The following is a 13,023-nucleotide window of genomic DNA, read 5'->3' as shown; positions in this document are numbered from 1 at the left end:
CGATACCTTTTTAGTATCGATACACCGTGCAACACTAACCAACATACAAAAAACAAGTAGCCTACAAACATGGGGCAATGCACACAAAAAAATCAACCATGAAATATTACATTATTACCATCAATTACTTCAACTAAGGCTTGAAAACTTCCAGTGGTACCCAGGTCAGACTAAAATGTGCAACTCCCGAACTCTGAACTCATGAAACATTGTAGCCTAGAGTTTGGCTTGCACGCACACAGCCACATCATGATGCATTGTAACACGCTGTCTGTAATACACTAACACGCAGCCCTAGCCAGCCACGACGTCAAATACATTGAAACATGCAGTCTAGCGCACGCACACAGCCCAACCACATCAAATACAAACAAGGGAGGTGTCGTAGCCGATAACTATGGAAAGCCGATTGAGCATTTATTCTGATATCTTGATATCAGGCATAACTGTCATGTACATGTAAGCCATTTTTGTCAACTAGTTAACTAGTGAGCCATGTTTGTGTGAACTAGTTAACTAGTGAGGGCCAAAATATGCACACTAGTTAACTAGTGGGAGCCAAAAGGCTCACTAGTTAACTAGTGAACACATTTTAGCTTCACTAGTTAACTAGTGAGAGCCAGAAATGTCTACTAGTTAACTAGTAAAGGCCAAAATGCATACCAGTCAGCTAGTTGAAGGCTTTTGGGTCTCACTAGTTAACTAGTGACAGCCAAAAATTTGCACATGTTTACTAGTGAAGGCAAAACACCTCACTAGTTAACTAGTTGCAGTAGGTCAATGTCACTAGTTAACTAGTGAACCATAAATGGCTTACTAGCTAGCTAGGTGATGGCAGCAGGCTCACTAGTTAACTAGTTGATGCATCATTTGTCCAAACTAGTTAACAAGTGAGGTCATAAATGTATACTAGTAAACTAGTTCAAGACAAAATTCACACTAGTCAACTAGTGGCGCAGAATTCAAATTAGGAGGCGGAGAATTCTGGAAATTGAGGCTTTCTATTGGCTCCCTAGGTCCAAATAGAACATAACCAATCACAGTGCTGAATTTCACGAAATCCCACCCACAACATTTGCATGTGGCACACAAGTTAACATGCTGGCCAAAGGAACTCTAGCTAGTAAACTAGTGGCTTCAGTGTGACACTTACATGTAAACTAGTGAAGGCAGAACTGCTCACTAGTTAACTAGTGAAGACACAAATGCCCACTAGTTAACTAGTGAGGTGTAAAAAGTGTCACTAGTTTACTAGTGTGCACCAAAACACCCACTAGTGAACTAGTCATGGCAATTTCCATTCGACTAGTTAACTAGTGAGGTGCAAAAAGTGTCACTAGTTTACTAGTGTGCCCGAAAAATGCCCACTAGTTAACTAGTGAAGGCCATTGCAGCCCCACTAGTTAACTAGTGAGATGCCAAAACGCTCACATGTTAATATGTAAAGGCCAAAATGCCCACTAGTTTACTAGTGAGGGTGTTGTGGGCCTTACTAGTTAACTAGTGGCATGCATATTTTGTTCACTAGTTAACTAGTTACACCTAAAAACACAAACAAGCTGACCGTTTTTGTCCACTAGTTAACTAGAGGAACAATTTAAGTCTCACTAGTTTGCATGTGTGGCAGTAAAGCAGCTCACTAGTTAACTAGTGCGCACAAGACACACACTAGTGGCTGTTTTTGGAGCTATCTAGTTTACTAGTAATGCAAAAGGTACTCTTACTAGTTAACTAGTGACACATTGGCCTTCACTAGTTAACTAGTTGACATGTTTGGCCTTACTAGTTTACTAGTAATGGAACAGGACATGCTTACTAGTTAACTAGTGAGCATATCTGCATTATTAATGCCTTTCACTAGCTTATAGAGGGCATTTTGAGCCTTACATGTTAACTAGTGAGGACAAAACACTGTCTATAATGAACTAGCAGGAGAAAAGTGCCCCTCACACTAGTAAACTAGTGGAATTTGAATAAATACACAAACGGCTGGCATTTTGTGCAACTAGTTAACTAGTGGGACGTAACATTGGCCACTAGTTTACTAGTGCGCAATGTCGCACTTGCATGCAAATGAAGAAGGCGGAACAAGGATTTTGATTGGTCCATTTAGGACTCAGAAACCTAGAAAACATGGCTGACTTCGTCCAGGCTGTTCTAAGAGCAAACTTTTATAAACTAAGATCGTTTGAGCATAAAAATATGTTTTGATAACACGTCTAGTGACAAAGTTGTGGTGTATTGCTGTAATCTTCGTTCAGTTAATGTCTACAATCTTTAGTTTTTCAGTTATTAGTCTGAAAATCGCGATAAAACTGGAGGCATTTGTATATGGTTGCCTAGCAACAAAACGTTTCAGTAACATGAACATTGATGATAGCATTGCTGATGTGGCAAGACTAGCTCAAGTGGTTAAGCAGCAGGACTTCATGTGGGAGACCAGGGTTCAAGTCCTTACAAGTGCATGGAGTTTTTTTCTTAAGCTTTTAATTACTTTTGAAACTATGTGCAGTTAATGTGTACAATCTTTTGTTTTTCAGTTATTAATCAGAAAAGCGTGACTGAATGGATACATTTATGTCTGTGGTTGCCTAGCAACAATAAACAAAGAATAGGCCTAATATTAAAATCGATCCCTTGAATCTTTGGTGTAGATCACTAAGAGCTCACTTGTTAAAGCATGGGGTTTCCCTGTTATTATTAAAAAAAAAAAACATTTTGACAGAATATGAGATACTGCATACTGCAGGCTCTGCTTTACTATCTATACTGAAGTACCGTTGCAGAGCAGTGTGTCACTTTAGCCACTAGGGGCACCCATCAGGACCTGATGGCGAGGCTATGAACAGTAAATTTACATTTAGACTGGGTGGGATTCTTACATAATATCCAATAGGAGTCTTCTACCGACCCTCTCATTAGAATTTGCATAATAGCCGTTTCAGGCACTAGTTAACTAGTGAGCTGCTTCACTGCCACACACGCAAACTAGTGAGACTTCAATTGTTCCATTAGTTAACTAGTGGACAAAAACGGTCAGCTTGTTTCTCTTTTTAGGTGTAACTAGTTAACTAGTGAACAAAATATACATGGCACTAGTTAACTAGTAAGCCCCACAACACCCTCACTAGTGGGTATTTTGGCCTTTACATGTTAACAAGTGACCATTTTGGCATCTCACTAGTTAACTAGTGGGGCTGAAATGGCCTTCACTAGTTAACTAGTGGGCATTTTGGGGCACACTAGTAAACTAGTGACACTTTTTGCACCTCACTAGTTAACTAGTCGAATGGAAATTGCCATCACTAATTCACTAGTGGGTGTTTTGGTGCACACTAGTAAACTAGTGACACTTTTTAGACCTCACTAGTTAACTAGTGGGCATTTGTGTCTTCACTAGTTAACTAGTGAGCAGTTCTGCCTTCACTAGTTTACATGTAAGTGTCACACTGAAGCCACTAGTTTACTAGTTAAAGTTCCTTTGGCCAGCATGTTAACTTGTGTGCCACATGCAAATGTTGTGGGTGGGATTTTGTGAAATTCTGCAATGTGATTGGTTGTCATCTTCTATTTGGACATAGGGAGCCAATAGAAAGCCTCAATTTCCAGAGTTCTCCGCCTCCTAATTTGAATTCTGCGCCACTAGCTGACTAGTGTGAATTTAGGCTTCAACTAGTATACTAGTTATGACCTCACTAGTTAGTTTGGACAAAGGATGCATCAACTAGTTAACTAGTGAGCCTGCTGCCATCACCTAGCTAGCTAGTAAGCCATTTATGGTTCACTAGTTAACTAGTGACATTGACCTACTCCAACTAGTTAACTAGTGAGAAGTTTTGCCTTCACTAGTAAACATGTGCACATTTTTGGCTGTCACTAGTTAACTAGTGAGACCCAAAAGCCTTCAACTAGCTGACTGGTATGCATTTTGGCCTTTACTAGTTAACTAGTGGACATTTCTGGCTCTCACTAGTTAACTAGTGAAGCTAATATGTGTTCACTAGTTAACTAGTGGGCATTTATGCTGTCACTAGTTAACTAGTGTGCACAAACATGTCTCACTAGTTAACTAGTTGACAAAAATGGCTTGCATGTTGGCCTGATATCAAGATATCAGAATAAATGCCCAAGCGGCTGGCCAAATTACATAGAAGTTAACAAGTGGGAATTTGACATTCAGTAGTCAGCTAGTAAACATTTTTGTACCTTACTAGTTGACTAGTAAAATATAGAAGTCTTTAAACTAGTTAACTAGTGCAGTGTTTCTCAAAGTGTGGTCCGGGGACCACTGGTGGTCCGCAAGCTATCCCAAGTGGTCCACAAGCAGACTATATGATATAGATGATATAGATGAGTTGTCTGCTATATTGACCCAACTTGTATATAAATCCAAACAGTTCTGCAACACTGTCTATGTAAAATAAGTCAGTTTAAACCATATGAACACAATAAGCAAAGTGCAAAGACAATAAGCAAGGTGGTTCATGTGAGTAGCCTATTGTGTAGGCTAATATACTGTTGAAGTAGATCTAATCTTTTTTTTTTTTTTTAACCTAGGTGGTCCGTGCGTTTCTGTTTTATTGGTTAAGTGGTCCTTCATCTGAAAAAGTTTGAGAAACACTGAACTAGTGCACATTTCAGTGTCCACTAGTTAACTAGTGAACATGCTGAGCATTACTAGTTAACTAGTAAGATATGAAACATATGAACTACTTAACTAGAGAGAATTTGGGCCTTACTAGTTAACTAGTGAGCATTTTGGCTGTCACTAGTTAACTAGTTCACACAGAAATGGCTCACTAGTTAACTAGTGGACAGAAATGGCTTGCATGTACACGACAATTATGCCTGATATCAAGATATCTGAATAAATGCTCAATCGGCTTGCCATAGATAACAGTAACGTTGTCAGGGACAGGGGTAGTATGCCTAGACGTGCAGGGCTCTACACTAACATTTTTTTCCAGGAGCACTTGTGCGCCGAAGTTAAAGAATGTAGGAGCACAGACAAAAATTTGGGCGCACAGTCAGTTCTGTACTTAACTTACACATAATCTAACATTATACTGCAGCTAACAGTTAAACAAGCCAGTGCACCAATTGTGAATATTAAGAATGACTGACAACATTTAGGCTACAGGAAACAGGATTTTAAAGATCAGTGCCTACTTTATTTTCAGTCTGTTCTATTTTCCTACATTTTGTTAATGTAAAATAATATAATACATTGCCATATTTGCATTTAGCCTGTATATCAAGTATCCTGCCAAATGTAGGCTAATTTATTTATGAATCCATCTGTAGCTAATCCAAATATGCCCATGGTGACCTATCTGACTGCATACTGCCTAATACTACTACTAAAACAGTCCATTTTCTCTTCCACAAAACCCAACATAGGCTAATCAAGGATATATGTTTTATACTTTTAGTTTTTATTTGAAATATCTGCATTGATGGGGGCAGTAGGCAAACGTTAGGCCTACTTTCGTTTTGCACTTACACACACTCTGTGTAAACAAACAAGCATGCGTGGAAGCCTGGAGTTGTCAGTAGCGTTCTACCTTTGAATAAAATGTGAGTATTACGGGAGGCTACTTTTGTGCCGGTTCGCTACAGCTATATTTTGCATATTGCAGCCAATACGTCAACTGGGCTTAAAGGCATGTTAACTTTCCGCTTTTTCTGCGCACTCTTGGATTTGATAGAAGCGACTACTAGCGAGTCACAACGCGAAACTGCTAACGTTGATGGAAGGTGTAGTTTTTATGCTGCATTCGCGACATGATTCTATGGTCTGCATAATGTTTCTCGATGTTGCGGTGTATTTTGTAGACAAACATTGACATGGTGCGCCTAAATATTTTTTTGCACCGCACGGCATCATTTTTACTCGCATGTGCGAGTGAAATGGGCGCACTGTAGAGCCCTGATGTGGACTTATCAGTATTTTGATCCTCGTTATGAAAAAAGTGGACAGGGCACCTGCAGGAATGAATGCGATGGTACGCACACACCCACCTAACTTTCAACGCTTTGATAATATTTGTCCCGGTTAGGTTCCTGCATTGGTCAGTTAAAAAGTAGCCTACTGTAGTAGGCTAATAACATCCACATGCAATATCTTTATAACAACAACGCCTAACAACGACCTATTTATTTGGACAACTTTGTATAGCCCTATAAAGGCTAAAGTTACCTAATTTTGTTCTAGCGAAGGCTACGTTGTATGGCTAAACAGTGGTAATGCTAGCCTAACGTTTTGACAAGCAATAATCTTGCCTACCTTGTGCTTGTGGCTTGCCCATTTGAAATAACTCCTCTCGCTTTGCTGTCTCCATCCTTTCTGTTTACGTTGTTTAAAAAAACGTGTTATATCCATGATGAGTCTCGAGTTAATGAATTAGCTCATACAGTACCATTGTGTGCTGATAACCAGCATAGATAGTAATAGAAAACAACAAGCTAGCCTACAACTTCTGTAGCATGCCTGTGTATCTCTCCTGCTCAAACAAAAGGTGCGCGCGTGCATAGTTCTGCATTAAGTTGATTGATAACGTTACACACTTTACTTTACAGAAAATTGTAAATAGCCTACTGGCATGCAGTTAATGGAATAGGCTACTGTGCAGAGTTGAGAAGTTATGGTAGCCTAGGCCAATTTGGTGTGAATACACGCACACAGGGGAAATTCTCTGTCGTTGTTGAGTAGCCTGGCTGATACGCACAGTGCGTACGGCCGTGGTTTTGGCGCGCCTTACTGAGAACGTCTGGCTGAAGCTCTCTCTTTTTTCGAGATCCGCTTTCATATTTCCTAATTGTCTCATGCGAAGTCATTGTTGTCTGTGATAGAATGCATTGTTACGGGCAAAGAGAGGTGACGATAAGACACTTGTTTTCTTTTTTAAATGTCCCGCGCCGGGGCCCCCTAGTGGCCGGGGCCCGGGGCAGCAGCCCCTTTGCCCAATGCCCAAACGCGGCCCTGCGCGGGCCCACGCGCACACACCACATTCACACGTGATTCACCCACCCCAGTCCTAGCCGGCAAAATCTAAAACCTAGCAGCTAAAGGCCCGGTTATACTCGCCGCACCGGACCGGTAGCGCGACAACATGACGTCAAAATGACGTAGATCTCTCTGGCGCGCCAGGGTTTTGGCCGTGTAGCCCACGGTAGCGCACCACTCATTTTTTTTCAGACGAGCGCGACAAGGCGGAAACAGGAAGATGGACTAGTTCGAGGGCAAGCGAGTTGCAGTGTTTTGTTACAGTCGTGAATTTTTAATAGTTTGCTGGATAAGTTAACAAAGTTACCAGTCAGAGTTGCAACACATGGAATTAAGAGGAAAGAATAGAAACGATTTATTTTCAAACAAAAGATATCTATTAAGGCCTGAACAAAATCTCTTTCCACTTCAGGAAATTACACAAACTCAGCCAGCTGCTAGCTAGCTAGCCAGCTAACTAAACTGTTTAAATGATTAAAATTTCCCTCGGGATGACTAAAGTATCTATCTATCTATCTACCTGTGCGCACACCTTGGAAACTAGATGATAATGATGGTGGTAGTTGTGAATAGTAGGGATGTGACGCTCGAAGCTGACGTTTCGAAACAGTGTCGAGCTTCCGAAACGCAAGTGTTTCGAACAGTGTTTCGAAGTGTGGTTCAAAACGCCCATGTCATGTGACCATGGCTTAGTGAGGCTTCGTGGTGTTTCAATTTGGTTTGGACAGGTGCACAGCCTTACCGCGCGAGCCAATTACCCGAGTAAACACCTGTTTGATCTAAATTACAAAGTCCCAGAATGCTTAAAAGTCATTCAAACACATCCTATCTTTGTGGGTTTTTTGTGAGGAGAGAGATTTTGAGAGATATAGCGACATAGAGACATATAGAGATATAGCGATTTATAGTGCATTCTTGTGATTGATAGGTTAGGGATATAGATTAGTTGACAGGCTAGAGACAGACAGTGAGCGATAGTTTAGATAGATATAGTCTAGAGACGTTAATATTTAGATAGTAGCAGAAGTAAAAAAATATATGACTGATGCCTTTATTTCAAGAACAGCTGACCCTTTGAAATACTGGCAGGAGAGGAGAGTGGTTTATCCAAACCTAACTGTGATGGCCAAAAAATATTTGTGCATGCCAGCAACAAGTGTGCCTTGTGAAAGAATTTTTTCCAAGGCTGGGGAGGTTTATTCAAAAACAAGAAACAGATTAAATGCCAAGACGGCAGAACAACTGCTATTCCTAAATAAAAATGTATGTTGACATACAAAAAATGTGTTGTTTATTTTCCCATGTTGTACCTGTTTAGTCTAACCTGCTTCACATGTATCCTTTATTTCCCTACAACATGTTCCCAAAAAAAACCCTGGGCCATAAGCATAGCCTACATTTTAAAACCATTGTAGCATTTTCCTCTCCAGCATATTCCAAAGGATAATGTACTATGAAACTGAAATAACAAAACATCTAACTGGCAGATATAAAAATATTCTTGTTATTGAAGGCATATAGTCTGAAATTTCTAAGCACCAGCAGGGAATCGAACACCGGACGCTCCGGCCGAATGCAAGTGTGTTAACCACTCAACCACGTGGCTGTGGACGAAATCTTGCGTTCCATGTTGGCTATTTATATTCTTCGTCTGAAGCAGTTGTGCTTCACGGTCAAAATGTGATGGTGACATCTAGTGGCTAGTTTTGCTAACATGGAGTTACGGGTGTCGGATTGTTTCGAAACCTCGACACATAACTCGACACGTAACTAAATTGCTTCGAACGTTTCGTTGTTTCACAAAGCCTCGTTCTGCCCATCCCTAGTGAATAGTAGCAACCAAAGTCTGAAGTACCATCACAGAGGCTAGGTAATAGCAGAGCCTGTCTACATTCTCTGCTACTAGTGTTTCTTAATGCAGCTTCTTCTGCTGTGTAGCCTAACGTAGTTAGCGTTAATCTTTTCACAACAGCGACACCTCTGTTCAGGAGAATATTGCAACTAGTGTCGTGACCACGACGCGCGAGTATAAATGGTTACGGCGCTTCTGTGACGTCACATTGTCGCGCTACAGGTCGGGTGCGTCGAGTATAACCGGGCCTTAACCGTTGCAGGCCTGGAGCGTGTGGTCGGCGTGGCCAAAAACAAATGAGAAACAAATAACGATACCTTAATCCCAAGTGGTAGATTTCCCGTCGAGTCACCGCACCGGCACAGGCAGGCAGTCTCTCACACGCGATGACCATGGACTGGCAACAGCTCACTGACAGGCATCTCTCGGTGGCGAGATGACAACTTTGGCAAAAACGTCCACTCGACAACTACAAAGTCTTCGGCGTTCAAATTCACCATTCAGTCCGACTGGCAAAATATACAACGTTTATCACGTTCTATTTCAAAGTTTAGTAACTAAAGCACGGAGCAAGTCCTCAACGTGGCTTCTCATCAACTATCCAGTCTCCTCTCTCGCGCGGTTTGCGACCTTTCACCTCACATGTAATTCCATGCATACAAAAGTCATACAATGAAATATATTTGCCACCAAACATCAAAATATTACATGTTACATTATACATTTCACTTTGCCAATGAAATATTTTAAACAAAAACTCTTAGAATGAATTTAAACACATGCATGACTTAAACACAGTTGTGTATCAAACTACAACTCCCGTAATCCCATTCACTTCCCCAAAATGAATGGAATGGAGATGAACTACAATACTCTTATTTCTTGAGCTTACTCCTAAATTCTAATATTAGATAATTTCTTTAGTTCTAATGTGTTATTATGAACTTTATTCAATCTAAGTTATTTAGCATTTATTTATTTAACTTAAATGCTTTTAAGCACTGCGCTACACATAATTAGGCGCTCTTTACGCTTCCCCTCCCATCTTTTTACGCTAAACTCCCACTTTCCCCTAGATCCTCCCATGAATGTATATGATATGAAAACCCATAAGCCATTTTCAGCTCCCGCGACAGGCAGTTTGCGCTTTTACTTGCGACCTGTTTGTACACACCTCGCAATGATTTTACACGCACGTTGCTAAACAAATACGCCTGAAGTGGGCGCAAAAGTGTTCATCTGGCCCTGAGTGTGTAGATAACTGATGACAGTAATATTTTTCACATCAGGATTTCCTGTGGAACAAGGTCAAGGGAACGGTGTATTGGATTGGTCTAACTCAGGTTCAGCCAGAGGGCAGCTGGCATTGGGTGGACAACACACTCCTCACAGACCCAAAGTTGGTAAAGTCCAAATGTTTACCCATGTCTCTACCATAGATATTAGAAAGCTAGATACCGCATTCTCCACCAAGTTCTATTAGGTGGTTTGTGAACACAGCCCCCATATGACTGGGGGCAAACACCTTATTATTTATGGGCAACACTTGCCAGCAATCAGAGACAGCTGTTGCCCCATTTAATCGTTGCCCCCACCATGATGTCGATGCTATTATACGTTCTGGAGCCCAATGCAGTATCTAGGTTTCTAATATCTATGGTCTCTACACTTCTAGATTAATCTACTAGTAGTGTCTATTGGTATTTTCTCTTACACTATTAAAGTGTAACTTTAAATACTTAGCATGATTTCTAATGTAATATTACAGGCTATGATTAACATGTATCACATTTATGATTAACATGTATCACATTTATGAGCTTTCTGGACTGTTTTCTCTTCATCCAGATATTGGGGTCCAAATCAGCCAGATGACCATAAAGGAGCAGATCCAGTAAATGGAGAAGACTGTGTCATGATTACTAAGTGGGAAAAAACGTGGAATGATTTAATCTGTGGTAAATCTTTGAAAAGAATTTGTGAAAGTAAAAGCTGCAGGGGCTGAATTCAAACTAATGAAACCACAACACCCATTCATTCACAGCATTAATACTGACTTTAATTGTATTGCATGTAAAGTTTAAAATTTTAAGACATGTTAATGGCTATTATGTTTCCAACCCAGTCTCACGTCTGAACGTGTCACTGTCACGTTAATTAATCTATTTAGTAGGGGGGGCTATGTGTCTAATTTGGGGGCCTGTGGGATTCGCATGTTAATTTTTGGAGACTATTATATCTTTGTTCTAGGTGTTCTTAAGAGTAAAAAAAAACATGTCTCCATTTTTTTTGAAGGTTTTGAAGGACCCAAATCAAAGGTCAAATTCAGAAAAGGTCAAATATGGTGTTTTGTCCATAAACCTCACATTGCTGGTATTATAGCATAGGGTTTGGTGCCTACAAGGTGTGCAAAAGTGGGCCACATAAACAATACAACATTATAAAACATTTTTAGGCTGATGATCTCTTTAACAAGAAATTGTGCCTAAAATTCTCGAAATTGTCCGCTAAAAAAATAATACTTCAATATCAATACAATCAATTCATGCCTATTAGTGTTCTTGAGTGTAGGCCTAGCCTGCTCTGTCAGTTCTTGTCTACACCCATTCAGAGCACAAAGTGCAGAGATCTCTGTTAAATCAAGTTTAATAGACTTAATAGACTTTTACATATACCAGCTGAAGTCTGTAAGGCCTTCCGTAGCTTATATAAGTGTGATGAAAAGAAAGGGTAAAGGATCAGATAGACAAACAGACAGGTGTGTGTGTGTGTGTGTGTGTGTGTGTGTAAGAGAGAGAAAGAGAAAGTGAGACACTACCAGCATGGATGGATTATGAACTTTCAGGCCCCTGGGCCCAGATGTATTAAGGGCCACCCACTAATTGTTGCGGGGGACATTTAAACATTTTTATTTGATGTGATTTCCTATATTCTGGTGCATTTTGGGGATGGCCAATACTTTAATTCAATCAGATTCATAGCCTATATGTTGATATGATGTGTTGATATTGAGGCAATGATTCCATGCAATGGCTTGGGCCCCCTGACTCCTTGTCTCCCCTGGGCTTGGGCCCAGTAGGCCCATGCAGAAATCCATCCCTGACTACCATTGACAGTTGGCTGATGATAGCTGGCAGTGATAGAATTTAGAATATCGAATAACCTGAAGCACATAGTGCTCTGTTCTTCATGGTTGGTGATATTAGTGACCTTCTAGCCTTCTACATTTGAGCAAGAACATTTTCATAGTCCATGGTGGCACAGTCTAGTTAGGTTATATTCTGAGGTGTGTCTTTCTGTTAGTCAGGTGATGGCACACATATTCTAAAAGAAACAGATTTTGGGCTATGTATCCAGTGGCAGATATGTGTGGACTGGTGAATGAACCATCACTAGAGACATATGCCAAATTTCTTGTTTTTGTCCATGAGAGAGTATAGAGATGGGGATCACAGATCAGCCAACAATTACATTGTTACAGTGCAGTTATCTTACAAGAGAACAAAGCAGTTTGGCACAGGAACTGCTACAAATCCATCTGTAACAGTGAGCATCTGCAGCATGCTAAGATTCGCTACTAGAAATCATGTGAAGCAGGCAGGACTCAGTGTCTTCAGAAAAGACGTGGTAGACCATCTTCTGAACCTGCAGCAACACCTGCAACTGCATCAAGTCCATCTAGAGGGACTTTGTACACTTGTTCAGCAGCAGCTGCTGCCAGCATAGATAAGTGCTTCTTCTGTCAGAAGCAGACAAAAGAGCTTCTTCATGAGGTGTCCTCTTTCAATGCAGGCAACCAACCAAGAACTATAAGTAATATTTTGAAGTCAATGACTTTTAACAGGTAGCCAGTGTAAAGATGCTAGGATGGGGAAAATATGTTCATATTTTTTGTGTGTGTGAGCAGCTGCATTTTGAATAAACGGTTAGCTCTTTAGACAGGTATTATTACAGCCAGCATAATAGCACTGCAATAGTCTATCCTTGAGATGACAAAATATTAATTTCTTGGCATCTGGTAAGGAGAAGGACTTCCTTATCTTTGAAATGTTCCTTAAATAATAAAATTAAGTTTTGGTGATCTGTTTTATGTGATTACTTAGTGCTAGGTCCTGGTCAATTATAACTCCCAGGTTTTTAACACTTGTGGATGAGGTCAGTGGAA

The 13,023-nt window shown here is 40.5% G+C and overlaps 1 protein-coding gene across 4 annotated transcripts in view; it reads left to right on the top strand.

Moving 5' to 3' along the window:
• Positions 1-12,807, top strand: part of LOC143127423 (asialoglycoprotein receptor 1-like) — a 49,605-nt gene extending 36,798 nt beyond the window's left edge. For 3 of the 4 annotated variants that reach the window (XM_076288920.1, XM_076288921.1, XM_076288919.1), the window contains 2 exons: positions 10,148-10,257; positions 10,707-12,807. In XM_076288920.1, coding sequence (XP_076145035.1) covers positions 10,148-10,257; positions 10,707-10,863 — 267 coding nt within the window. In that variant the 3' untranslated portion in view covers positions 10,864-12,807. Of the gene's footprint in view, positions 1-10,147; positions 10,262-10,706 lie in introns of all 4 variants that reach the window. The other variant, XM_076288922.1, reaches the window with a different exon arrangement.
• Positions 12,808-13,023: the final 216 nt, after the last annotated feature.

The sequence above is a fragment of the Alosa pseudoharengus genome, unplaced genomic scaffold (assembly GCF_046254945.1).
Source record: "Alosa pseudoharengus isolate Yale_2024_CS ecotype anadromous, Long Island Sound unplaced genomic scaffold, YU_APseudo_1.1 YU_APseudo_1.1_scf_17, whole genome shotgun sequence".
Taxonomy (NCBI): Eukaryota; Metazoa; Chordata; class Actinopteri; order Clupeiformes; family Clupeidae; genus Alosa; species Alosa pseudoharengus.
The sequence above is the reverse complement of the archived record's forward strand: the minus strand, read 5'-3'. Positions and strand labels throughout refer to the sequence as shown.